Source organism: Callithrix jacchus, chromosome 3, assembly GCF_049354715.1.
Source record: "Callithrix jacchus isolate 240 chromosome 3, calJac240_pri, whole genome shotgun sequence".
Classification (NCBI taxonomy): Eukaryota; Metazoa; Chordata; class Mammalia; order Primates; family Cebidae; genus Callithrix; species Callithrix jacchus.
In genome coordinates, this window is record NC_133504.1 from 21,908,109 (window position 1) to 21,936,037 (window position 27,929).

General features: G+C 39.6%; 1 protein-coding gene across 25 annotated transcripts in view; it reads left to right on the forward strand.

The window, feature by feature from the left end:
* NEK1 (NIMA related kinase 1) overlaps window positions 1–26,447 on the forward strand; it is a 257,207-nt gene extending 230,760 nt beyond the window's left edge. For 13 of the 25 annotated variants that reach the window (XM_054252794.2, XM_078366275.1, XM_054252792.2 and 10 more), the window contains 4 exons: window positions 10,910–11,118; window positions 12,124–12,254; window positions 12,414–12,546; window positions 19,438–20,691. In XM_054252794.2, the coding sequence (XP_054108769.2) occupies window positions 10,910–11,118; window positions 12,124–12,254; window positions 12,414–12,546; window positions 19,438–19,451 (487 nt within the window). In that variant the 3' untranslated portion in view covers window positions 19,452–20,691. Of the gene's footprint in view, window positions 1–10,909; window positions 11,119–12,123; window positions 12,255–12,413; window positions 12,547–19,437; window positions 20,692–26,307 lie in introns of those variants that run through there. The other 12 variants (XM_078366260.1, XM_078366264.1, XM_078366266.1 and 9 more) reach the window with 1 other exon arrangement.
* The last annotated feature ends 1,482 nt before the right edge of the window (window positions 26,448–27,929 follow it).

Consider the following 27,929-nt stretch of genomic DNA (forward strand, 5'->3'; position numbering starts at 1 on the left):
GCCTTTGTGTATCCTTGCCTGTGAGATGGGTTTCCTGGATACAGCACACTGATGGGTTTTGGATTTTTATCCAATTTGGCAGTCTGTGTCTTTTGATTGGTGCATTTAGTCCATTTACATTTAGGGTTAATATTGTTATGTATGAATTTGATACTGCCATTTTGATGCTAGCTGGCTGTTTTGCCCCTTAGTTGATGCAGATTCTTCATTTTGTTGATGCTCTTTAACATTTGGTATGTTTTTGGAATGGCTGGGGTACTGGTTGTTCCTTTCTATGTGTAGTGCCTCTTTCAGGAGCTCTTGTAAAGCAGGCCTGGTGGTGACAAAATCTCTGAGTACTTCCTTGTTTGCAAAGGATTTTATTTTTCCTTCACTTATGAAGCTCAGTTTGGCTGGATATGAAATTCTGGGTTGAAAGTTCTTTTCTTTAAAGATTTTGAATATTGGTCCCCACTGTCTTCTGGCTTGTAGGGTTTCTGCCGAGAGATCTGCTGTGAGTCTGATGGGCTTCCCTTTGTGGGTGACCTGACCTTTCTCTGTGGCTACCCTTAGCATTTTCTCCTTCGTTTCAACCCTAGTGAATTTGATGATTATGTGCCTTGGGGTTGCTCTTCTTGCGGAATATCTTTGTAGTGTTCTCTGTATTTCCTGGACTTGAATATGGGCCTGCCTTCCTAGGTTGGGGAAATTTTCCTGGATGATGTCCTGAAGAGTATTTTCCAGCTTGGATTCATTCTCTTCGTCACATTCAGGTACACCTGTCAAACGTAGATTAGGTCTCTTCACATAGTTCCACATTTCTTGGAGACTTTGTTCATTCCTTTTTACCCTTTTTTCTCTAATCGTGCCTTCTCGTTTTATTTCATGGAGTTGGTCTTCGACTTCTGATGTTTTTTCTTCTGCTTGGTCAATTCGGCTGTTGAAACTTGTGCATGCTTTGCAAAGTTCTCATGTTGTGTTTTTCAGCTCCATCAATTCACTCATATTCCTCTCTAAGTTGTCCATTCTTGTTATCATTTCATCAAATCTTTTTTCAAGGTTCTTTGTTTCTTTGCATTGATTTAAAACATGTTCTTTTAGCTCACGGAAGTTTCTCATTACCCACCTTTTGAAGTCTGATTCTATCATTTCATCACACTCATTCTCCGTCCAGCTTTGTTCCCTTGCTGGTGAGGAGTTTTGGTCCTTTGTAGGAGGTGAGGTTTTCTGGTTTCAGGTGTTTTCCTCCTTTTTGCGCTGGTTTCTTCCCATCTTTGTGGATTTATCCACCTGTCGTCTGAGTGGTTGCTGATTTTCCGATTGGGTCTCTGAGTGGACGTCCAGATTGTTGATGATGAAGTATTTCCGTTTCTTAGTTTTCCTTCTAACAGTCTGGCCCCACTGCTGTAGGACTGCTGAGGTCCACTCCAGGCCCTGCTTGCCTGGGGAACTCATGTAGCAGCTGCAGAACCATGAGGGTTGCTACCAGATTCTTCTTCTGCTGTCTTTGTCCCTGGATGATGCCCGCCAAATGTTAGTCTGATCAGTCCTTTGTGAAGTGACTCTTTGGATATATGGGGCTCAGGGAGCTGCTTGAGGAGACTGTCTGTACTTTATAGGAGCGCAAGTGCTGAGCTGTGAGCTCCGTTCATTCAGGGCTTCTAGGCAGGTGCATTTAAGTCTGTTGCAGCAGAACTCATAAAGACCCTTTTTTTTTTCCTCAGGTGCCCTGTCCCAGGGAGTTAGGGCTCCATTTATGAGTATCCGTTGCACTGTCCTGCCCAGCAATGGGGCAGTCTGATCACTGCTTGCCTGCAGTGGCTATGCTGAGCTGCCGTGGGCTCTGCCCTGTTGCCGTGGACTCTGCCCTGTTGCTGTGGGCTCCACCCTGCTGCCCTGTGTGATTCCCTGTAGTCCTTTTTATATGGGTGTGCTCGCCTTTGTAGTGGCGGACTCTGTTATTGCAGGTTGCCTCAGCAACAGCAGGCTGCGTCAGCAATGGCAGTGTAGCTCCATAGGGGTCGAGTGCCTCTGTAATGGTGAACGCCCCTCCCCCTCTGAGCTGCACCATCCTGGGTTCCGCTGTGCTTGCTGTGAAACTCTCAACCTTGAGCGTTTCCAATTGCTGTTTTGTTTGTTTTTGTGGGAGTGGGACCCCCTGAGCCTGATCACCTGGCTCCCTTCCTCAGAGCCCTTTTTATTTTTTTAAGTTGAGCAGTTGACTCTCTCCCAGGTGTTCCAGTCGCCTGCTGCAAGGGCACCGGGATCTGTGTGATTTCCCATGCAGTGACCCACTGAGCCGGCTCAAACCACGTTGCTGCCCGGGAATCTCCTGGGCTGGCTTTCTGTTTACGTCTTGTTTAATCAGATGAATGTGCTAATCTGCCTTCCAAAATCTCCAATTGCCGGTTTAACAGGGCAACCAAACCAGCGTATTTTGTAAGGTGTGTCGCTGCGCTGCGGCCTCAGCCCAAACAGCCGCACTGGCCCAAACAGCCGTGCCAGCCCAAACTGCCGCGCAGCCCATGGGGCTCTTACACCTGGGAATCTCCTAGTCTGTGGACAATAAAGATCCATATGGAAATGCGGTGTCCACTCACCCTCTGCAGATTGACTGGGAGCTGCAATCCTGAGTTGGTCCTACAGCGCCATCCCAACATAAATGATTTTTATAAAATTTTTTGGGGAGATACTGTCTCACTCTGTCACCCTAGCTAGAGTACAGTGCTACAATTGTAGCTCATAGCAGCCTTGGGCTCCTGGGCTCAAGCAGTCCTCCTGCCTCAGACTCTCTACTAACTAGGAATACAGGTGCATGCCACCATGCCCAGATAAGTATTTTACAATTTTTTTTTATACAGAGACTATGTTGCCCAGGCTGGTCTCAAACTCCTGGCCTCAAGCAGTCCTCTTGTCTTAGCCTCCCAAAGGGCTAGGATTATGGGCATGAGCCCCTGCACCCAGCCTAAATTAGTCTTGTAATTATATATTAAGTTAAATGCTGCTAGGGGGATGATTCAAGAGATCTGACACTTTTTTCTCATTCTAATTAGATGTTTTGCTTTTCTTTAGCTCCTGTAAGTCAGATTGTCGGAGTTTGTACAAATAAGTACAAAATAAAGATATTTCTTTTTTTTTTTTTTTTTTTTTTAATTTTTTATTGGATTTTAGGTTTTGGGGTACATGAGCAGAGCATGCAAGACAGTTGCGTAGGTACACACATGGCAGTGTGCTTTGCTTTTCTTCTCCCCTTCACCCACATTTGGCATTTCTCCCCAGGCTATCCCTCCCCTCCTCCCCCTCCCTCTGGCCCTCCCCTTTTCCCCCCAATAGACCCCAGTGTAAATAAAGATATTTCTACATAAAAAGATGATTTACTCTTTCTATTAATGGAAATTATATTGACAGTCTTGCACAATAATGGTTATATTTTAGTTCTTCAGTAAATATTTGATTTGGTCTAAACTTTTAGAAAGGCCTTAATTACCCTTGTGTCCTGTTAAGCATTGTCTTTCTCAGAGATGAGATCCTTGGCTTAGTTAAATAATCTCTTTCAGAAGTCTCAGACATCTAAAACATCAGTTAACTCCTTTAGTCTACAAACGTTTCCATTTACATGCCATGTTAGGAGGAAGAAGCAAATCATCATAAGAGGAAAAAAGTTTCTGAGTATGTTTCTCAGATATTACAGAAGTGGTCAAAGACGTAGATTTCAATGCTCTGTCATGTCTTGACTATGTGGCCTTGAGCAAGTCATTTAAACCCTTTGGTCAATAGTTTCCATGTCTCTAAAGTGAATGTGTTGTGGATAAAATTTGAGTAATAGGATAAAACTGTTTAATAAATGAAAGTTCTATGTAAATGTATGGTATTATTTGTATAAGTTATTTCATTTTAGCATCTATAATCCCATGAAAATAGAATTAATATTCTGACCAATACTTTGGAAACAAGATTCTCCGGTGAAGAGTTATGGTGGTTGGTATAGGCTATTACACAGAAAAAGTTACTTATTATGTATTTTAGAACATTTTTATGAATAAGCATCTAAGATAAGATTTCTGGTGACCATTTTATTAACTGGGTCATCCTGTTAACATGAACATGATGTAATTCCCTAAATATTTCAATTTCTAAAAGTTCAAATACCCAGTGGACATTTATATGGAAAGCCTTTTGTATAGTGTCCAGCTATTAGCCACATAGAGATTTAAAAAATTTCAAAATTTCATAAAAGAGAAAATAATTTATTATTTGTTTTAGAAAAACTTCTGTAGTCTGGCCTCTTAAAATGTCAAAACATTATTTCAGAATTTAAGCAATGAGTAACATTGAGAGTTATGTAATTCTCTTTGGCAAGTTGGGATCATTTTAAACAAATCATCTTCTGGCTTATGTATTCCCCAATATGTGTTATGTGATATATTTATCAATTGTATTCATCCTCAACTTATAGGTGAAAAACAAGAATTTTTCCAGATTTCTTGTTATCTATTATTAGGATTTTTAAGTAAAAGTAAAATTTAAAGAGGGGGACTCAAGATGGCGCGGTGAGAACAACCCAGGATTGAAGCTCTCGGTGAATGCATGGAGAGGGTGAGTCAGGGCCGCATTTCCAGACAGATCTTTGTTGCCCACAGAACAGGGAAATTCCCAGGTATAAAAGAGACACGGGACGCCAGGCAGAGGTTTTGGCTGCTGCAGCCAGCAGCTGGAGCACCTGGCAGCCGCCGCTATACCACAACAACACTACACAGCACTCCGCACAAAGTGCACTGGTCTGGGTGCCCTGTGGAACCGGCAATCTGAGACTTGAGAGGGCTGAACTTGAGATTGCGGGATTTGGACAGTGAGCCAGCCCAGGAGATTCCGGGAAACAGCGTTTGGGGTAGCGCAGTGGGACAAACAAAACGGCGATTCCAAACGCTGCAGGTGGAGAGGTTCCCTGAGGGCACAGCTGAACCCAGGACGGTGCACCTCCATGGGGGAGGGGCATCCGCCATTACCGAGGCAATCCACCCCTACTGAGGTACACGCCCATTGCTGATGCAGCCTGCCGTTGCCAAGGCAACCCGCTACAACAGAGAGACTCCGCCGCAGGGCGTAGCCCGTGGCAGCAGAGCGGAGACCGCAGCAGCAGGGCACAGCCTGCAGCAACAGGGCAAACCTCACACCAGCAGGGCGGAGCCTCGGCAGGCAAATAGTGACTAGACTGCCTCCTAGCTGGTGAGGACAGCACAATGGACACTCACAAAGAAAGCCCCAACCCCCGCGAGACAGAGCATCTGAGAAAAAAAGTTTTTTTAATCAGTTCTGTTGCAGCAGAATTAAAGGTAGCAGCCTAACAGCCCTGAATGAACAACAGAGCTCACAGCTCAGCACTTGAGCTCCTATAAAGTACAGACTGTATCCTCAAGCAGCTCCCTGACCCCTCTATATCCAAAAGACTGACATTTGGCAGGCATCATCCTGGGACAAAGATAGCAGAAAAAGAAACTGGTAGCATCCCTCACTGTTCCGCAGCTGCTATAGGTGCATCCCAGACAAGCAGGGCCTGGAGTGGACCTCAGCAGTCGTACAGTGGAGGGGCTAGACTGGTAGAAGGAAAACCAAGCAACAGAAATACTTCATCATCAACAATCTGGGCGTCCACTCAGAGACCCAATCGGAAAAGTCAGCAACTACACAGACGACAGGCGGATAAATCCACAAAGATGGGAAGAAACCAGCGCAAAAAGGAGGAAAACACAAAAAACCAGAAAACCTCGCCTCCTAGAAAGGACCAAAACTCCTCACCAGCAAGGGAACAAAGCTGGACGGAGAATGACTGTGACGAAATGATGGAATTAGACTTCAGAAGGTGGATAATGAGAAACTTTTGTGAGCTAAAAGAACATGTTTTAAATCAATGCAAAGAAACAACGAACCTTGAAAAAAGATTCGAAGAAATGATAACAAGAATGGATAACGTAGAGAGGAATATGAAAGAATTAAAGGAGCTGAAAAACACAATACGAGAACTTCACGAAGTATGCACAAGTTTCAACAGCCGAATTGACCAAGCAGAAGAAAGAATATCAGAAGTCGAAGATCAACTCAATGAAATAAAAAGAGAAACCAAGATCAGAGAAAAAAGTGCAAAAAGAATGAACAAACTCTCCAAGAAATGTGGGATTATGTGAAGAAACCTAACCTACGTTTGATAGGTTTGCCAGAATGTGACGAAGAGAATGAATCCAAGCTGGAAAATACTCTTCAGGACATTATCCAGGAAAATTTCCCCCACCTAGCAAGACAGGCCAACACTCAATTGCAGGAAATACAGAGAACACCACAAAGATATTCCACAAGAAGAGCAACCCCAAGGCACATAATCATCAGATTCAACAAGGTTGAAATAAAGGAGAAATACTAAGGGCAGCCAGAGAGAAAGGTTGGGTCACTTACAAAGGGAAGCCCATCAGACTCACAGCAGATCTCTCGGCAGAAACACTACAAGCCAGAAGACAGTGGGGACCAATATTCAACATCCTTAAAGAAAAGAACTTTCAGTCCAGAATTATATATCCAGCCAAATTGAGCTTCATAAGTGAAGGAAAAATAAAATCCTTTGCGAACAAGGAAGTACTCAGAGATTTTGTCACCACCAGGCCTGCTTTACAAGAGCTCCTGAAAGAGGCACTACACATAGAAAGGAACAACCAGTACCAGCCATTCCAAAAACATACCAAATGTTAAAGAGCATCAACAAAATGAAGAATCTGCATCAACTAAGGGGCAAAACAGCCAGCTAGCATCAAAATGGCAGTATCAAATTCATACATAACAATATTAACCCTAAATGTAAATGGACTAAATGCACCAATCAAAAGACACAGACTGCCAAATTGGATAAAAATCCAAAACCCATCAGTGTGCTGTATCCAGGAAACCCATCTCACAGGCAAGGATACACAAAGGCTCAAAATAAAGGGATGGAGGAAGATTGACCAAGCAAATGGAGAGCAAAAAAAAATAGGAGTTGCAATTCTCATCTCTGATAAAATAGACTTTAAAGCAACAAAGATCAAAAGAGACAAAGAAGGCCATTACATAATGGTAAAAGGATTGATACAACAAGAAGAGCTAACAATCCTAAACATATATGGACCCAATACAGGAGCACCCAGATACATAAGGCAAGTTCTTAATGACTTACAAAGAGACTTAGACTCCCACACAATAATAGTGGGAGACTTTAACACTCCACTGTCAATATTAGACAGATCAACCAGACAGAAAATCAACAGGGATATCCAGGGCTTGAACTCAGACCTGGAGCAAGCAAACCTGGTGGACATTTACAGAACTCTCCACCCCAAATCCACAGAATACACATTCTTCTCAGCACCACATCACACCTACTCTAAAATTGACCACATAATTGGAAGTAAAGCACTGCTCAACAAATGCAAAACAACTGACATCATAACAAACAGTCTCTCAGACCATAGTGCAATCAAGTTAGAACTCAGAATTCAGAAACCAACCCAGAACCGCACAGCTTCATGGAAACTGAACAACTGGCTCTTGAATGTTGACTGGATAAACAATGAAATGAAGGCAGAAATAAAGAAGTTCTTCGAAACCAACGAGAACGAAGACACAACATGCCAGAATCTCTGGGACACATTTAAAGCAGTCTCTAGAGGAAAATATATAGCAATTAGTGCCCATATGAGGAGAATGGAGACATTCAAAATTGACACCCTATCGTCAAAATTGAAAGAGCTAGAGGAGCAAGATCAAAAAAAACTCAAAACCTAGCAGAAGACAAGAAATAACTAAGATCAGAGCTGAACTGAAGGAGATAGAGACACGAAAAACCCTTCAAAAAATCAACAAATCCAGGAGCTGGTTTTTTGAAAAGATCAACAAAATAGACCACTAGCCAGATTGATTAAAAATAGAAGAGAGAACAACCAAATAGATGCAATAAAAAATGATAAAGGGGAAATCACCACAGATTCCACAGAAATTCAAACCATCATCAGAGAATATTACAAACAACTCTATGCACATAAACTAGTAAACCTGAAAGAAATGGATAAATTCGTGGACTCCTGTGTCCTCCCAAGCCTAAACCAGGAGGAAGCTGAAACTATGAATAGACCAATAACAAGGTCAGAAGTCGAGGCAGCAATTAAGAGCCTACCACACAAAAAAAGCCCAGGTCCAGACGGGTTCACAGCCGAATTCTACCAGACACACAAAGAGGAGCTGGTACCATTCCTTCTGAAACTATTCCAAATAATCCAAAAAGAGGGAATCCTTCCCAAATCATTTTATGAGACCAACATCATCCTGATACCAAAACCCGGCAGAGACCCAACAAGAAAAGAAAACTTCAGGCCAATATCCATGATGAACATAGATGCAAAAATCTTCAATAAAATATTGGCAAGCCGATTGCAACAGCAAATCAAAAAACTTATTCATCATGATCAAGTAGGATTCATCCCGGGGATGCAAGGCTGGTTCAACATACACAAGTCTATAAACGTAATTCACCACATAAACAGAACCAAAAACAAAAACCACATGATTATCTCAATTGATGCAGAGAAGGCATTTGACAACATTCAACAGCCCTTTATGCTAAAAACCCTCAATAAACTTGGTATCGATGGAACGTCTCTCAAAGTAATAAAAGCTATTTATGACAAACCAACAGCCAATATCATACTGAATGGGCAAAAACTGGAAGCATTCCCTTTTAAATCTGGCACTAGACAAGGATGCCCTCTTTCACCCCTCCTATTCAACATAGTACTAGAAGTTCTAGCCAGAGCAATCAGGCAAGAAAAAGAAATAAAGGGTATTCAAATAGGAAAGGTGGAAGCCAAATTGTCTCTGTTTGCAGACGACATGATAGTATACCTAGAAGACCCCGTCGCCTCAGCCCAAAAACTCTTGAAACTGATAAGCAACTTCAGCAAAGTCTCAGGATATAAAATCAATGTGCAAAAACCACAAGCATTCCTCTACACCAATAACAGACTTAAAGCCAAATCAACAACGAACTGCCATTCACAATTGCTACAAAAAGAATAAAATACCTAGGAATACAACTCGCAAGGAACATAAGGGACCTCTTCACGGAAAACTACAAACCACTACTCAACGAAATAAGAGAGGACACAAACAGATGGAGAAACATTCCATGTTCATGGTTACGAAGAATTAATATCGTGAAAATGGCTATACTGCCCAAAGTAATTTACAGAATCAACGCTATCCCCACCAAGCTACTACTCACTTTCTTCACAGAACTGGAAAAAACCACCATGAACTTTATATGGAACCAAAAGAGAGTCCACATAGCCAAGTCAATTCTAAGCAAAAAGAACATAGCGGGGGGCATCACACTACCGGATTTCAAACTAAACTACAAGGCTACAGTAATCAAAACAGCATGGTACTGGTAACAAAACAGAGGCATCAGAGGTAACACAACCTATCTACAACCATACAATCTTTGATAAACCTGACAAAAGGAATGGGGAAAGGATTCCCTGTTTAACAAATGGTCTTGGGAAAACTGGCTAGCCATGTGCATAAAGCAGAAACTGGACCCCTTCTTGACACCTTACACTAAAATTAACTCCAGAATGGATTAAAGACTTAAACATAAGACCTGGCACCATAAAAACCCTAGAAGGAAATCTAGGCAAAACCATCCAGGACATAGGAGTAGGCAAGGACTTCATGAACAAAACACCAAAAGCATTGGCAACAAAAGCCAAAATAGACAAATGGGACCTAATGAAACTCCACAGCTTCTGCACAGCAACAGAAACAGTCACTAGAGTGAATCGGCAGCCAACAGAATGGGAAAAAATTTTTGCAGTTTACCCGTCTGACAAAGGGCTAATATCCAGAATTTACAAAGAACTCAAACAGATTTACAGGAAAGAAACAAACAAGCCCATTCAAAAGTGGGCAAAGGATATGAACAGACACTTTACAAAAGAAGACATATATGAGGCCAACAATCATATGAAAAAATGCTCATCATCACTGTTCATCAGAGAGATGCAAATCAAAACCACATTGAGATACCATCTCACGCCAGTTAGCATGGCGATCATTAAAAAATCTGGAGACAACAGATGCTGGAGAGGATGTGGAGAAAAAGGAACACTTTTACACTGTTGGTGGGAGTGTAAATTAGTTCAACCATTGTGGAAGACAGTATGGCGATTCCTCAAGGCCTTGGAAATAGAAATTCCATTTGACCCAGCAATCCCATTACTGGGTATATATCCAAAGGACTATAAATCATTCTACTATAAGGACACATGCACACGAATGTTCATTGCAGCACTGTTTACAATAGCAAAGACCTGGAATCAACCCAAATGCCCATTGATGATAGACTGGATTGGAAAAATGTGGCACATATACACCATGGAATATTATGCAGCAATCAGAAATGATGAGTTTGTGTCGTTTGTAGGGACATGGATGAATCTGGAGAACATCATTCTCAGCAAACTGACACAAGAACAGAAAATGAAATACCGCATATTCTCACTCATAGGCGGGTGATGAAAAATGAGAACACATGGACACAGGGAGGGGAGTACTAAACACTGGGGTCTATTGGGGGAAAAAGGGGGGGACCAGCGGGAGGGGGAGCTGGGGAGGGATAGCCTGGGGAGAAATACCAAATGTGGGTGAAGGGGAGAAAGGAAGCAAAACACACTGCCATGTTGCATGTGTGTACCTATGCAACTGTCTTGCATGTTCTGCACATGTACCCCCAAACCTAAAATGCAATAAAAAATTTTTTTAAAAAAGTAAAATTTAAGCATGAGGTAGTTTTAGTTGTTTAACTTTGTAAATTTCTATGTGTTTGAAACTTTTAGTTAAACTTTTATAATTTCAGTGTGTTTGAAGAAACTGACACAGATTTACAAGAGCTGCAGGCATCGATGGAACAGTTACTTAGGGAACAGCCTGGTGAAGAATACAGTGAAGAAGAAGAGTCAGTCTTAAAGAACAGTGATGTGGAGCCAACTGCAAATGGGACAGATGTGGCAGATGAAGATGACAACCCCAGCAGTGAAAGTGCCCTGAACGAAGAATGGCACTCAGGTAGGTGTATAATTGGAGTTTTGGACCTTTTTATTTTATAGTTTACAAATATTTCAAGTAGAGTATATTTTTCTAATCTCTGCTATGAACCATCTTCAACTTTAAATACAACTGAAGCATGCCTCTGGGTCTCTCTCCTTTTTCATTCTCTTTCTTTTCATACAAATGTATGATTTTCCATTTCTTTCCCATTAAATTTTGTATTTCCTATTATGGCAATGCTTTTTTGAAGCATTTTAATTCTAATCTCCATTTCTTGACCAATTTTTCTAGTAATAAAGATAATAACGCTGTTTTCTTAGCATTTCATATTTTAGAAAGAGCTTCTACATGTATTGGTTAATCAGCAGGTTTTACACTGAAAGCAGTTTTTAAAGTATGAAAAACTCTTTTCGTAAACTTGGAAACTTCCTCTTTTATAGCATTACTCCCAAGATGCACAGAAAGTGTGTCTATTTCAATAACTGTATTAATTTAGGAAGAAAAGCTAATGTGAAAAGATTAAGTAATTTTTTTTCAAAGTGTCTTGAGCATGTACATTACAAAACATACTGGCCATTTATAATTTCTAGGTGCTTTGCTAACATGTAACAATGTATGTCTTAGGTTGTCTACCTTCCGCAGGCTTTTCCATGGTATGGCCTGCATTTATTACCAACTTTTGGAAATAGTACTTACAGTTAGCTGCTTCAAAGAAGAACATGGAGGAGTGCTTTTTCCTTTTTTTATTCATTTAAATAACATCTCTAGGAATATTTTTATTCTAAGCTGATTTATTTTTTATGTATATAAAGGAAAAGTACTATTCTTGTTTAGACAGATTTAGACATACTGCCATATAAAGGACAAATATTAAAATGACAAAAACTGTTTATATTGAAAGTAGAAGTAGTCTACTTCAGTGACATTATTCATCCGTCATAGAATTTTAGTCTACTAGGGTAAGAATTATTTTATTCAGTCTTATTTTTTAATCAAAATACCTATTTTAATTTTGTTTTTTAGATAACAGTGATGGTGAAACTACTAGTGAATGTGAATACGATAGTGTCTTTAACCATTTAGAGGAACTGAGACTTCATCTGGAGCAGGAAATAGGCTTTGAAAAATTCTTTGAGGTTTATGAGAAAATAAAGGTAGGTAAAAAGTTAATTAAAACACTTAAAATATGCTCTGAAGATTAGAGAAATGTTGATGATCTTTATTGGTCATTAAATTTATTATAAACAAAAAGTAAAGTCTACAATTAGAGAAAGTTATTCAAATATTAATTTATATTTGGGAATTTGGTATAGGCTGTTCATGAAGATGAAGATGAAAATATTGAAATTTGTTCAAAAATAGTTCAAAATATTTTGGGAAATGAACATCAGCATCTTTATGCCAAGATTCTTCATTTAGTCATGGCAGATGGAGCCTACCAAGAAGGTAAGATTTCCTCACATGTCTGTATAATTTTCAATAAATGTGAGAAAACAAGATGACACATGTATATGAATCAGCTTAAATCACATCCATTTTGTGGAATCTGCATGGGGACTATATTACTTTTAAGCAATTATAAAATCAACTTCGTCATAAAGTTTCACTGGCTTAAGTCCTTTAAGTCCATATTTTTAATTTAATTTATAACTAACATTTGAATAAGATTTTTAAAAATCTTACTAGACAGGTTTTTGGACAGCTGTAGCAATTAGAATAATCCTAGCTGGGTGTAGTGGCTCATACTTGTGATTCCAGCTACCTGGGAGGCTTAAGTGGGAGGATCGCTTGAGGCCAGGAGTTTGAGACCAGCCTGGACAACATTGAAATCCTATCTCTATGCACAAAAAATTTTTTAATTAGCTAGGCATAGTGTGGTGGGCACCTGTAGTCCCGGCTACTCAGGAGACTGAGGCTGGAGGATTGCTTGAGCCCAGGAGTTTGAAGCTGCAGTGAGCTGTGATTTTGCTACTGCACTCAGCCTTGGCAACAGAGCCAGACCCTGTCTCTAAAATGAGTAAGATTATAAATTAAAATAATTCTTTGTTTTGTTTCTTATTTTGTTTTTTGAAACAGAGTCTTGTTGCCCAGGCTGGAGTGCAGTGGTGCCATCTCGGCTCACTGCAACCTCCACCCCCAGGGCACAAGCAATTCTCCTGTCTTAGTCTCCCAAGAAACTGAGATTATAAGCATGTGCCATGACATCTAGCTAATTTTTGTATTCTTAGTAGAGACAGGGTTTCACCATGTGGGGCAGGCTGATCTTAAACTCTTGACCTCAGTGATCTTCCTGTCTCCGCCTCCCAAAGTGCTAGGATTACAGGTGTGAGCCACTGCGCCTGGCCCTAGAATAATTCTTATTAAGGATGTAGTATTAAACTGTGTGTGTGTGTGTGTGTGTGTGTGTGTGTGTGTGTGTGTGTGTGTGTGTATGTGATGGAGTCTTGCTCTGTTGTCCAGGCTGGAGTGCAGTGGCGCAATCTCAGCTCATTGCAACCTCTGCTGCCTGGGTTCAAGTGATTCTCCTGTCTCAGCCTCCTGAGTAGTTGGGCCTACAGGTGCCACCACACCTGCCTAATTTTTGTACTTTTAGTAGAGGTGGGGTCTCACTATGTTGGCCAGGCTGGCCTCAAACGATTAGCCCTCCTTGGCCTCCCAAAGTGCTGGAATTACAGGCATGAGCCACTGCACCTGGCAAAACTTTTAAACACAAAAAGCAAAATTTATTTCTAGATTATTTGCCCAAACATTAATCTTATGGTTTAATTCATAGACTAAAATTGAGGGTTTTAAATGTGGACCCTTAATTTTAGCAATAAAAATGTTTATAAAATGTATTTATATGCCATACAAAATTTGTTTGCATATTCATACAAAAATACTAAGATTGCATTTAAATATATATATAGTATAAAAAAAATTTTTTTTAAGTTTGAATGTCAGATCGATAAGGCGTAATTTTTTTTTTAATTTTTTTTAATTATACTTTAAGTTCTGGGATACATGTGCAGAATGTGCAGGTTTGTTACATAGATATACACGTGCCATGGTGGTTTGCTGCATCCATCACCCCATCATCTGCATTAGGTATTTCTCCTAATGCTATCCCTCCCCGAGCCCCCCCACACCCCTGCTATCCCTCCCATAGCCCCCTCACCCCTGCAGCAGGCCCCAATGTGTGACGTTCCCATCCCTGTGACCAGGTATTCTCATTGTTCAACACCCATTTATGAATGAGAACATGCAGTGTTTGATTTTCTGTTCTTGTGTCAGTTTGCTGAGAATGATGGTTTTCAGCTTCACCCATGTCCTTGCAAAGGACATGAACTCATCCTTTTTTATGACTGCATAGTATTCCATGGTGTATATGTGCCACATTTTCTTTATCCAGTTTATCACTGATGGACATTCGGGTTGGTTCCAAGTCTTTGCCATTGTGAACAGTGCCGAAATAAACAGAGATGTGCATGTGTCTTTATAACAGAATGATTTATAATCCTTTGGGTACATACCTAGTAATGGGATTGCTGGGTCAAATGGTATTTCTATTTCTAGATCCTTGAGGAATCACCACACTGCCTTCCACAATGGTTGAACTAATTTACACTCCTACCAACAGTGCAGAAGCATTCCTATTTCTCCACATTCTATCCAACATCTGTTGTCTTCCGATTTTTTAATGCTCACCATTCTAACTGGCATGAGATGGTATCTCATTGGGGTTTTGACTTGCATTTCTCTAATGACCAGTGATGATGAGCTTTGTTCATATGTTTGTTGACTACATAAATGTCTTCTTTTGAAAAGTGTCTGTTCAGATCCTTCACCCACTTTTTGATGGGGTTGTTTTCTTGTAAATTTGTTTAAGTTCTTTGTAGATTCTGGGTATTAGAATACCCTTTGTCAGATGGGTAAGATTACGAAAATTTTTCCCCATTCTGTTGGTTGCCAGTTCACTCTAATGATAGTTTCTTTTGCTGTATGGAAGCCTTTTAGTTTAATCAGATCCCATTTGTTTATTTTGGCTTTTGTTGCCATTGCTTTTGGTGTTTTAGTCATAAAGTCTTTGTCTGTGCCTATGTCCTGCATGCTATTGCCTACGTTTTTCTTCTGGGGTTTTTTTCATTTAAATCTTTAATCCATCTCGAGTTAATTTTTGTATAAAGTGTAAGGAAGGGGTCCAGTTTGAGTTTTTAAAAAAGGTTTGGGGAAAGCAACATATTGGACAAATGAGCACAAGCAGTATAATATGCCCAGGAATGAAGAATACAAACTTCATGTTCAAAAGGTCTCCACTTTTCTAAAAACAGGAAACAAATTTGGTGCTGGTCTTTTTCACGAAGCAGAAAACCTAATTAATTACATGAGTCATAGTATTCATTCAACAAAACATTTTAGTTGCTCAGAGGACAGCTATTTTGGGTATTGAAACTAAAGGAACAATTTTCCCATGATCTTTAAAAAGAGGGCACCATCACACAGTGTTCCTCAAACTTGAATGACATATGGATCCCTTTAAGGGGCAAAAAATATTTTTTCCAGGCACAAGAATCCAAGGGCCTATAAACACTAGTAAAAAAAACTCTAGTCTTAGTCATAGAAAATTTCTGTCAGTTGTGAATTATTACTGTAAAACAGATGTGTTTTTCTAAATGTTAAAAAATTATTTTATCAAAATGAAAATATAAAATGTAAACATTTTTTGGTACTTGTGGATTTCTTATTTCATTGAGATCTTGGACTTCATTTTACAAAACAGTGCTGTAGTGGAATGGAAAGTATCCTCAGTAATTTTTACAATATTTAGATTTCATGAGGCTGTTTCTCATGTGTCATGCTGTAAGTTAATGGCACGAGGCCAGAGGATGATTCCATTTAAGTAAATCTGTGGAGTGTAGCAAACTAATTCTATTTATATTCAGACTATTCAACCTCCATAAGTATTGTTTCAATAGAGCTTTTCATAAGTAATAGCCGCAGTATTCTTGGGGTTCAGTTTTGTTCCACAAGTATCTAGAGAGCTTTTAGTTTGCTTTGCCCCTTAAGTGAAGAACTGTAACAGTCAACTGATTCACAAGGTAGACTTGACATCCTCTTTTGACAACTGAGTGGCTTCAAAAGGATACGCCTACGCAGAAAGCCATTTCCCCTGCAAAGGACCGAGAATTAGGCTGGGTTAATACACCCCTCAAGAAGCAATATTAGATTTTCTCTAGGACACAAATGAAAGGGAAAAGAGTACCCAGAGTTCTGTATCATAAAGCCTGACAGTAATTCCTTTCACCTAGAAAAAATGTAAAGCAATTAAAGGCAAATGCCTACCCTGGCAGTCTTTTCTAAAACTCTTAGTACATACCATTACAGCAGGTGTAGCTTAAAAAAAAATTTAGTACAGCCCATAAAATATTATAACTTACTACTATATCTACTAAAGAAACTAGTTATAGAACATATATTGAATTGTCTGGATAACTTGCTGTTTTTTATTGTTACTCATGAGCATTAAATGAAATAATGAGTTGGATTTCATATTCATTGATTCAGAGTAACTGTTTTGCAGTCCTTCTTATTGGAAGTCGTTAGAGCCCATATATAGCTGTCCTTTTTGATTTGGGTTTTTTGTTGTTTTGTTTTGAGACAGGGCGTGGCTCTGTTGCCTAGGTTGGAGTGCAGTGGCATGATCTCAGCTACTGCAACCTCCTCCTCCCAGGCTCAAGCAGTCCTCCCACTTCAGCCTCCTGAGTGATTGAGCTGCCATGCCTAATTCATTTTTGTATTTTTTGTGGGTTTTTTTTTTTGGTTGAGGTGGCATTTCGCCACGTTGACTGGGCTGAAGCAGTCTGCCCACAGCAGCCTCCCAGAGTGCTAGGATTCCAGGTATGACCCACACACCCAGCCTAGCTGTCTTACAGACAGTTGTCCAGATAGCTGTCTTTTAGGCCACATCTAGGAGATAAAACCATGTCATCTGCATATGGTACTTACACACTTTTATTCTCTGGTTGGGGAAAGGGGAGAGTAAAGAAGGGAGACAGGAGGCAAAATTTTATCTAGTGCACCGGAAAGTGACATCAAGTCATTAAGGTACAAGTGAAAAAGAAGACTGTCAAAAACACATTTCTGTTTTATTTCCTTGGAAATTATATGAGTCCTGAAAAGACAGCCTCCGCTATTTAACTCTCCTGATACTGTTATGGTGCAGGTTTGGTAAGCAGCAGTAGCTTCGGCCGTTGATAATGCTGCTTTGTCCATAGCTAGATACCATCCAGAGTCAGAAATCAAATAGAGCTAATAAAATGTGTGAATGATTTGATAGTATTCCTAATAAATTCTTCGCCAAGGAGAGAAGGATTGTAGCAGCTGTGGCCAGTGGCAGCCTGGGAGAGGCTACCATGTTCTCACACAGAGTATTAGTGTTAGTGTCAGCAGCCCAACCTTATAGATTTTTTTTTTTTTTTTCTGAGACTATGTCTTGCTCTGTTGCCCAGGCTAGAGTGCAGTGGTGCGATCTCGGCTAACTGTAACTTCTGCCTCCTGGGTTCAAGCGATTTTTCCTGCCTCAGCTTCCTGAGTAGCTGGGATTACAGGCGCCTGCCACCATGCCTGGCTAATTTTTGTATTTTTGGTAGAGACAGGGTTTCATCATGTTGTCCAGGCTGGTCTCAAACTCCTGACCTCAGGTGATCCACCTGCCTTGGCCTCCCAAAGTGCTGGGATTACAGGTTCGAGCCACCACGCCTGGCCTTAGAGATTCTTAAGAAGGAGACACATACCTTCTCTCCATATTCATTTTAGATGGAATATTGGGCTGCATTTATGTCATGAAATTTTATACATCAGCTAAAATGAGTGAATTAAATGTTATCTATCTATGGTTAAGCCCCACAACCATGATGAGTTGAATAAGTAGAATATTCTACCAATTATTTAATGTTTATACATTTTATTTAGATGTGCATGTATGTTATAAAAACAAAAGCAAAAACCCGTGAGTGGGAAAAATACACCAATTTCAGAGTGCTGAAAATGCCCCTGGGGAAGAAGAGATGGCAGTAAGCTCGAGAAAGGGTGCTCTCTATCTGTAGTATGCTTTTACTTAAGTAATTCAAACCAGTAAGGCCAAAAGCTAGCTTTTGGTAATTCTGCATATTCTGGATATGTGTGTTCATTACTTTCCTGATTATTTGAAACATTTTGTAATTGTAAAAAATAAATAAATGATAGTACAGAGTGATAAGTGTTACCTTGGAAGCAATAAAATGTATGTAAGTAATAAAGTAATGATCCAACTACACTGAAAGAAATAATGACGAGAGGATGGGTCTTCCTGGGGAGAGGACAGCAAAACTGGATTCTGAAAGACAAATGGGAAGTTAGCACAAATAGGTACACATAGGTACGCATGGAAGGATGCAAAATGCAATAGGGCAGCTATCCTCAATTCATTGTTCCTAAAGCATAAATTATAGGGAAGGAAATTACAGTTGAGGAAGGTGGGAAATGAAATTTGGTAAGATGAGAAATAGTTAAAAGGCCAGATCATGAAGGGCTTTATAATCCACGTTAAGTGACGTGGATTCCATTTTGAGGCAATAGGGAGCTAGTGAATGTTTTAAGCAGTGCAGTGACTTGACCTGACCCTTTGATTTTAATGCAAACTCACTTGCTAGAATGTGGAAGATAGCGTTTGGATGTAAGATTAAGCTAAGAAATCTGTTTAATTCACTTGATTTAATCTTTAGAATTAAAAAAATAACAAAAATGTCTGTAAATAGTAATGGTTAATTTAATTATCCAATAAATAGCCATATCCATTAAATAGAATACTGTGCAGACATTGAAGTCAACAGAGAATAAATCCATGATTTATTCTTTTTTAACATTTTATTATCAGATTTTTATCATACTGAAAATTTGAAAGAACTTTACAAGTGATCGCCTGTGCACCCAGCACCTGGATTCTAACGTTAACATTTTCTAGTGTTGCTTTATCACTTATGTACCCACCTTTCCATTCACTAGAGTGTTTTAAGTGGAAAACCTGTTTCAAAACTGCATTTTAGTGTAATTTTAAAAGATATTTGTGCATAGGAAAGCATTGCGGGAGGATTTATATCAAGTTAACATTGATCATCTTTCATTTATATATGATTTTTGCTTCCCATTTTGTTCTTCATTGTATTGTCTGAATATTTTATAGTGAATGTGTGATACAATAATAAAAAGTATGTTTAAAACTACATTAAAGCTCTTCTCCTTTAGCATGAAAAGAATGGGTTGTTTTTAAGTAGATACAGCTTGATTTGAAATGAAGTGAATTTCTTCTTTTTTCTACAGATAATGATGAATAATCCTCAAAATGTTTTTTAATCCTCAACTATATGAAAGCATTTGAATTTGGCTCATCAGAATAACAAGCCTCAGTGGGAAATGCAGCAATTATTTGTTTTAAAAATCAGATTTAAGATGGGCATGCTTACTGCATGAAAAAGATGGAAGAACATGCCATTTTTCAATGAAGATTCTAACATTTTTTTATCTATTTTATTTTGTTCATTGAATTATATGGTTAAATCCTGTAAAATATATGCTTTATTAAATCATTCAACCAAAGCATAGGAAATGTTGACCCAAAAACTGACTTAATGGTTTTGAAGATTTACTATGCAACAGGGTAACTTTGACTTGCAGCAAATGTCTTTAGGTTGAAGGAATTCCCTACGTTATGAAAGACCTGCCTGTGGGTTTTCAATGAAGTCTTTAAGCATGACATTTTTTCTGTCTAATACTTGTTTTCATTTTGCCCAGCAGTTCTACATTAAATAACCTCATCAAGGGCTCTATTTAAATGTATACATTTTGAAGATGACATTTTTAGCCTTAAAGTTTATATTCTCAAGTCCTTTTACAACCAGTGTGTCTCCTGAACTAGCACATAGGCTGTAAAAACAGTCTTAGAAATCACTGAAAGATTTGATTATGAAAGAATAGCAAAATTATATTTCCTGATATGTAAAAAGTTGGTTTAATGTCTTTATTTCTCTCTAAGGCCCGGAACCAGGAATACTATATCTAAAAATTAGTCTGCGGATTAACGTTGACCTAGCATAGAGCTTGAACTTGCTCTTTTAGTTTTTAACTTCCTCTCATACATATGCTTCAGGGACAACATGATGTTAAAAAGGAGGAAGGAATTATTTCTATTTTGACACTGACAGTTTTGGCAACTAGGATCCTAGGGAGGGAAATGTTTGTCTCTTGAACTTCTTTCCATTGTGAGAGGATTTAGTTAGGTCATTAGGATGATGGTCACACAGCTTCAGTTGCAATATGCCAAGTATAACATGGTTTTGTTAGAGGTGTCTACAATCCAGATGTTTTTCATAATGAAAGCAAAATTTTGAACCTCTGAGTACAAAGCAGGCTGGTTGGCATGATATGTAATTTGGAAAATAAAGTCTTATCTTGCAGCACCAATCAGTATGTTAAATTTATTATGTATATTACTTCTAATGTCTGAAACTAGATACTTGATTTTTTATGTGTGTTTATTTTATGATATTGCTATTAAATTTTTATTATTTACCTGAAGTGTATCATTGATTGTCTTTTATTTATTAGCACTTTTCTCAGTAGAAGGCTTTTACATCAAGCTGAGAATAGTTTTTTTGGTTTCGTGCCTGTATTTCTTTCTTTTTCTTCTTAACGAAAGAGTTGAATTTTGCACTTTAATTCTCTACAATCCTGAAAGATGGTAATGATTTTGGGGAGGTTATGTGTTCATTCTTAAACTATTATAACTGTTAGAAAAATAAGGGTATAATATGGTAGAAAACAGTTGTTTCAGCCATATTTCAAAAGATGTCATATGCAGGAATAAGGGTGATAAACAGGATTTGTGCCATCTCCAATTGATTTCCAGTGTGTGGCTCTGGAGAGTTATTATGGAAGCATTATGCCAGTGAGGAAGAGGGCTATTATTGTTCAGTAATGTCTCTTATAAGTGTTGGAATTGACATGTGGAAGCGTCTGTAGATTCATAAATGTTAGCATTAGATGGGCTATTGGGATAACTTTGTCTTTTCTCATTTAACCTTCAAGGATATTGAGTTGAACATGATATTAAGTCACTTGTGTAAAGGGTCAGGGTCAGACCAGCTCCTAGGTCTTACAGTCTTATTACCTGGACATTCTTATCTCCCCTAGAGAATCAAAAAGAATAAATTTGATAGGAAATAGTACACCTGGCATTAATGCATTAAGAATTCTACAGGCCAGGCACAGTGGCTCACACCTGTAATCCCAGCACATTGGGAGACAGAGGTGGGAGGATCACTTGAAGCCAGGAGTACAAGACCAGCCTGGGCAACTAAGTGAGACCTCATCTCTACAAAAAATAAAATTAGCCGGACGCAGTGGTGTGCAGCTGTAGTCCCAGCTACTCAGGAGTCTGAAGCAGGAGAATTGCTTGAGCCCAGGAGTTCAAGGCTACAGTGAACTATGGTCACACCACTGCTCCCCTGCCTGGGCAACAGAGCAAGACTCCATCACTTTAAAAAATCGGCCAGGTGCAGTGGCTCACGCCTGAAATCCCAGCACTTTGGGAGGCTGAGGAGGATGGATCACCAGATCAAGAGATTGAGACCATCCTGGCCAACAGATTGAAACCCTGTCTCTACTAAAAATACAAAAAATTAGCTGGACGTGGTGGCACATGCCTGTAATCCCAGTTACTTGGGAGGCCGAGGCAGGAGAATCGCTTGAACCCAGGAGGCGGAGGTTGCAGTGAGCCAAGAACTCACCATTGCACTCCAGCCTGGGCAAAAAGAGTGAAAAAAACCTACAGATATTTCCTATTTATGGGAATAGCACACTATTCTACTTGCCGTTTTTAAACTTTGCACTAGATAGGTTAAAGTTGGGGGTTTTTTTTACCTGTAAACACATATTCTAATGCTTATCACTTTATTGACATGGAGCTTTGAAGAGGGTGTGTGTGTGTGTGTGTGTGTGTGTTAGTTATATGCCTAAAAACATGCACAAGAGATGAAAAGATGAACTGCAAGACCAAAGCCTTGAAGAAAGCCCCAACTCAGAGAAATGAGTAGAATATTGGAGGGGAAAAGCCACTTGTGACCTGAAAGCATGTCCACCACCTGACACTTTGATATGGTGGGCTCATGAGTCAAAAAGGATGAAAGGTCAAGGGCCACCCAAATTGGAGAATCCCATAGGAAACCCCAAAAGGTTACATCTTCACAATAAGGGAGAGCTAAAACTATAGTATATGCAAATACTATGCCATTTTATGTAATAGAATACTATGCAACCATGAAAAAAGAGTGAGATCATGTCCTTTGCAGGGACATGGACGGAGCTGGAAGCTATTATTCTCAGCAGACTAACACAGGAACTGAAAACCAAACACCACATGTTCTCATTAGTGGGAGTTGAACAATGAGAACACCTGGACACAGGAGGAGAACAACACACACTGGGGCCTGTCGGGGTGGGGGCAAGGGGAAGAATAACATTAGGACAAATACTTAATGCATGCAGGGCTTCAAACCTGTATGATGAGTTGGTAGGTGCAGCAAACCACCGTGGCACATGTATACCTATGTAACAAACATGCATGTTCTACACACATATCCTGGAACTTCAAAAAAATACAACAATTACAAATACAAATTTTAAAAGCAATACAGTGTAACAACTATGTACATAGCATTTACATTGTATTAGGTATTATGAGTAGTCTAGACATGATTTAAGGTATAGAGGAGGATATGCATAGGTTATTTGCAAATACTACACTATTTTATGTAAGGGACTTGAGCACCATGCAGTTTGGTATCCACAGGGTCCCGGAACCAATAACCCACAGATACTGATGGGCGATTGTACATTTTCTAAAGGCATGAACATGGAGAAGGAAGGCATGTCAGATTTGATAACACACATGTACATATACCAAGTAGAAGCTCTACAGATGTAAAATGCGTGTATAACAAATAGCAAATTTGCTACTCAGAAGAAAATTGTGAACCAAGCCCAATTGACATTTATAAAACATTTCATGTAAAACAAACATTATTTTCAGGTATACATGGTACATTTACTAAGATAAACCACAGTTTGGACATGAAAAATCTATCAGGATATTTTAAATGATTCAAATCAAACAAAGTGTTTTCTGATCTCAGTGGAATTAAATCATTTTTAAAGAGATTTCTGGAAAGGCTTTACATATCTTGAAACTAAACACGTTTCTAAATAACTCATGGATTGAATGAGAAATCATAGCCAAAATTAGAAAATATTTTGAATTGATTGAAAATTTAAATGTGACATATCTAAATTTGTAGAATGTGTCTAAAACAGAGCTTAGGAGTGAAATTTATAGCATTAGACACATTGTAAAAGAAGCAATTCAATAACTTAAACTTCTATACCTTAAACCAGAAGAAAAGCAAACAACTTAAATCCAAAATAGGCCGAAAAAAAGGAAATGGTTTCTTTAAAAAAGCACAGAAACCAAAGAAATGGAAACAGAAAATCAGAGAAGCCAAAAGCTAATTATTAAGAACACTAATAAAATTGATAAATCTCTGGACTGCAAAATGCTTAATACATAAGAATATCAGAAATGAGAGAGGGCAAGTGACATTTCTAGAAGACATTAAATAGATAATATTGTGAATTATTTATGCCAATATATTTGACAATTTAGTAAAAATGGTGAAATTTCTTGAAACCTGCCTATATTAGCTTGGGCTGCCATAACAAAATACCATAGACTGGGTGGCATAAGTAATAGCAGTCTATTTTCTCATAGTCCTAGAGGCTGAAAGTCCAAGATCACAGTTCTGGCTGAGTGGGTTTCTGGTGAGGGCTCCCTTCCCAGCTAGATAGTCGTCCTCTCACTACATTCTCATGGCCTTTCCCCAGTGGTGCATTGGGAAGGTGGGGATGCTCTGTGGTGTCTTTTCTTATAAGGACACCAATCCTGGAGGATCAGGGCCCCACACTTATGATCTTATTCAACTTTCATGGAGGCCCCATCTCCAGATACAGCTACATTGGGGGTTAGGACTTCAACATGAATTTTGAAGAGTCACAAACATTCAGTCCATAACACTACCAGAGTTCCTCCAAGAAAGACACGAAATCTGTAGAGCCCTATATCTAATTATAGAATTCAATTTTAGTTTAAAACCTTCCCGTAAAGTTTAGGCCCAGATGGCTTCAATAATTAATTCTCCCAAACATTTCTTGAAGAAAGTACCAATTCTACACAAGCTGTTCCAAAACAGAGGACTTCAGGGAACATTTTCCCACTTGTTCTGAGAGTGCAACATTGCCTGTTCCCAAAGCCAAAAAAAGAGGGGTTGGTGGAATTCCAGGAAAAGAGCACTACAGCCCCATATACCTCATGGACATTGATGAAAAAAATTTTCAGGCAGCCACAGTCATGTCTATAATCCCAGCACTTTGGGAGGCCGAGGTGGGAGGATCATGTGAGCCCAGAAGTTCAAGACCAGCCTGGGCAACACAGGGAGACCCTAGCTCTACCAAAAAAAAAAATTTTATCTGGGCATAGTGGCATCCACCTATAGTCTCATCTACTTGAGAGGCTGAGGCAGGAGGATCGCTTGAGCCCAGGAGATTGAGGCCACTATGACTGCCACTGCACTCCAGCCTGGGTGGTACAGTACAGTAAATATATAACCAGTAACAGAGTCATTTATTATCATTATTAAGTAGTAGGTGTTGTACATAATTGTATGTGTTATGCTTGATGAAAACACATGTATCAAAATTTAGCAAGTCAAACCCACCAATATGTAAAAAGAATAGTGCATCATAACCAAGTGGCAGATAGGCCAGGAATGCAAGATGAATTTACAATTGAAAATCAATGCAATTCATCATAACAGACAAAAAGGAAAGAACATATGATTATATTATATTAATAAATGCAGTAAAAACATTTAAGAAGATTCAACATCCGTTTCTCATATCTGCAAATTGGGAATAGAAAGGAAATGCCTCAATCTGGTAAAGGTCATCTAAGACACCAACAAATTAAACCTACTTGAAATGCTTAAAGATTTCAGAATGTGGTGTAGGGGAAGCCTACATACACTGCTAGTGAAAATGTAAAATGAGGCCAGGTGCAGGGGCTCACGCCTGGATTCCCAACACTTTGGGAGGCCGAGAAAGGCAAATTACCTGAGGTCAGAAGTTCGAGACCAGCCTGGCCAATGTAATGAAGCCCATCTCTACTAAAAATACAAAAATTAGCTGGGCCTGGTGGTGGATGCCTGTAACCCCAGCTATTCAGGACACTGAAGCGGAGAATAGCTTGAACCTGGGAGGTGGAGGTTGCAGTGAGCTGAGATCATGCCACTGCACTCCAGCCTAGGTGACAGAGCAAGACTCCATCTCAAAAAAAAAAAAGGAAAAAAATGTAAAATGATATAGCCGCTTTGAAAAAAAAACGATTTGGCAGTTTCATAAAAAGTTAAATACACACCTTGCATACCTCCCAGCCATTACATTCATAGGTATTTACTTGACAGGAATGAAAACACATGTCTACATGAAGACTTACATGGGAATATTAATGTCAAATTTATTCATAATAGCCAATAATTGGAAATAACCCAAATGTTTGTCAGCTGGTGAATGGATGAGGAATTGTGGCATATCCATAAAACAGGACGTCACTCGGCAATAAATAAGAAAGCTCTTGATACAATATGTTTAAGTCGCAAAAATGTGCTGTGTGAAAGAAACAAGAAGAGTTCATACTATGGATTCCATTCATTTGAAACTAGAAGACCAATCTGTACTGATGGGTAGCCCAGAACTAAAAGGAGAGAGTGTTGAATAATTGAGAAGCAACAACATGAAACTTGCTTAGTTATACAAGTGACTGTATTTGCCAAAAATATATATATTTTTTGAGATAAAATAATTTTTAGATATTATTTTGAGATAGAATGAGACATGGTCTTATTATTATCTCAAAAAAGATGTCTCATTCTATCACCCAGGCTGGAATGCAGTGTTACAATCACTGCCTCCTCAGCCTCAGTCTCCTGGACTCAAGCGATCCTCTCATCTCAGCCTCCAGAGTAGCTGGGACTATAGGCCCCTACCACCACACCGGGCTAATTTTTTTTTTTTTTTTACAAACAGAGTCTTGCCATGTTGCCCAGGCTGGTCTCAAACTCCTGGCCTCAAGGGATCCTCCTAGCTCATTCTCCCAAAGTGCTGGGATTACAGGTATGAGCCACCACACCCAGCCCACATATAATTTTTAAGTCAACAATAGAGTATTCATAAGCCCCAATGACATCTTCTAGATTCTAAAGTGAGTATTTAATTTCTGTCATTTGAACCCACTGTAACATCAGGAAAGTAAGAAGCACCTTCTTGCCCCTGCGTTGAGTTAAGGTGGAGGCATTTGGATGGCGCTGGACTCAAAACAATTCTTCTTTAAGTTGGATGGAGTAGATGTACTGATCTCAGTCCAGCGTCTTCCCTTCATTCTCACCAGTCATGTGCAAAGTTTTATACATGGAGACAGTTGCACTGATTCCCATATATTGGAACACTTCTTTTTCTTTTAACTATCTGCATAGACGTCACAGAAGTATCCACTAGTCCTTTTAGGCTTGGCATAGTAGTGAATTATAGAGTCTCTGAAGCATAAGACATTGATCTTAAGGCAAGAAAGGATGACTTATCTGAATAACTCATGGTTTGAAACTTCCACTTGCAACATGCACTGAAATTTTTAATTGATGCACAACAATTATACATATTTGTGGGGTCCATGTGACACAGACACGTGCATACACATGTAGTGATCAAATCAGGGTAACTGGGATGTCCATCACCCCAAACACTGATCGTTGCTTTGTGTTGGGCATGTTCCCTATCTCTGCTATTTTAAAATATACAAAAAATTATTTTTCAATATAGTCACCCAACTGTGCTATTGAACACTAGAACTTGTTCCTTCTATTTAACTCTAATTTTATTTTATTTATTTTTTAGAGATGGGAGTCTCTTTATGTTGCCCAGGCTTGTCATAAACTCCCGGGCTCAAACTATCTTCTCAGCTTATCCTCCTATGTAGCTGAGATTACAGGCTTGAGATACTGCTCCTTGCTCTAACTGTATTTTAATATTGATACGGGAGGAGGACAGGGAAGTGCTGGATAGAGAAAAGCAGAGTCCCTGGTGAGGACGCCACCCTCGGGCCAGTGCCCAAGGACCTGAATGAGAACAGGCACTCCTGTTTTCACGCCCAAATGTTGCACTTTCAAAGACCACTCTGGCCAGCCGCACTGCCATATGATGCCCGTAAAAAACCCGCGACTTTAGCAGGCACAGACACAGAAGCTGGACGTCAGGAGGAGCAAAGGAACACACCAGCAGACACTGGCTGACCAGCGATGGTGGAATGACGCAGCTACAGAGGGGAATTCGGCCAGGGCTGGTGGGAGGATAGTCCGGGCGGGGTGGCCCACTCCAGGGGAAGACCGTCCTCCACTCCATCCCCATCTGGCTCCTCATTCATCTCGCTGAGAGCCACCTCCACCATTCAGTAAAACCTTGCACTCATCCTCCAAGCCCATGTGTGACACAGTTTTTCTGGCACACTGGGCAAGAACTCAGAATACAGGAAGCTCTCTGCCCTTGGGAGGCAGAAGGTCTAACTGAGCCCATTAACGTAAGACATCTGCAGAGAGCAAAGCTGAAAGAGCCCACTGTAACCACGCCCACTGGGGGCTCCGGGAATCGTAAACGCT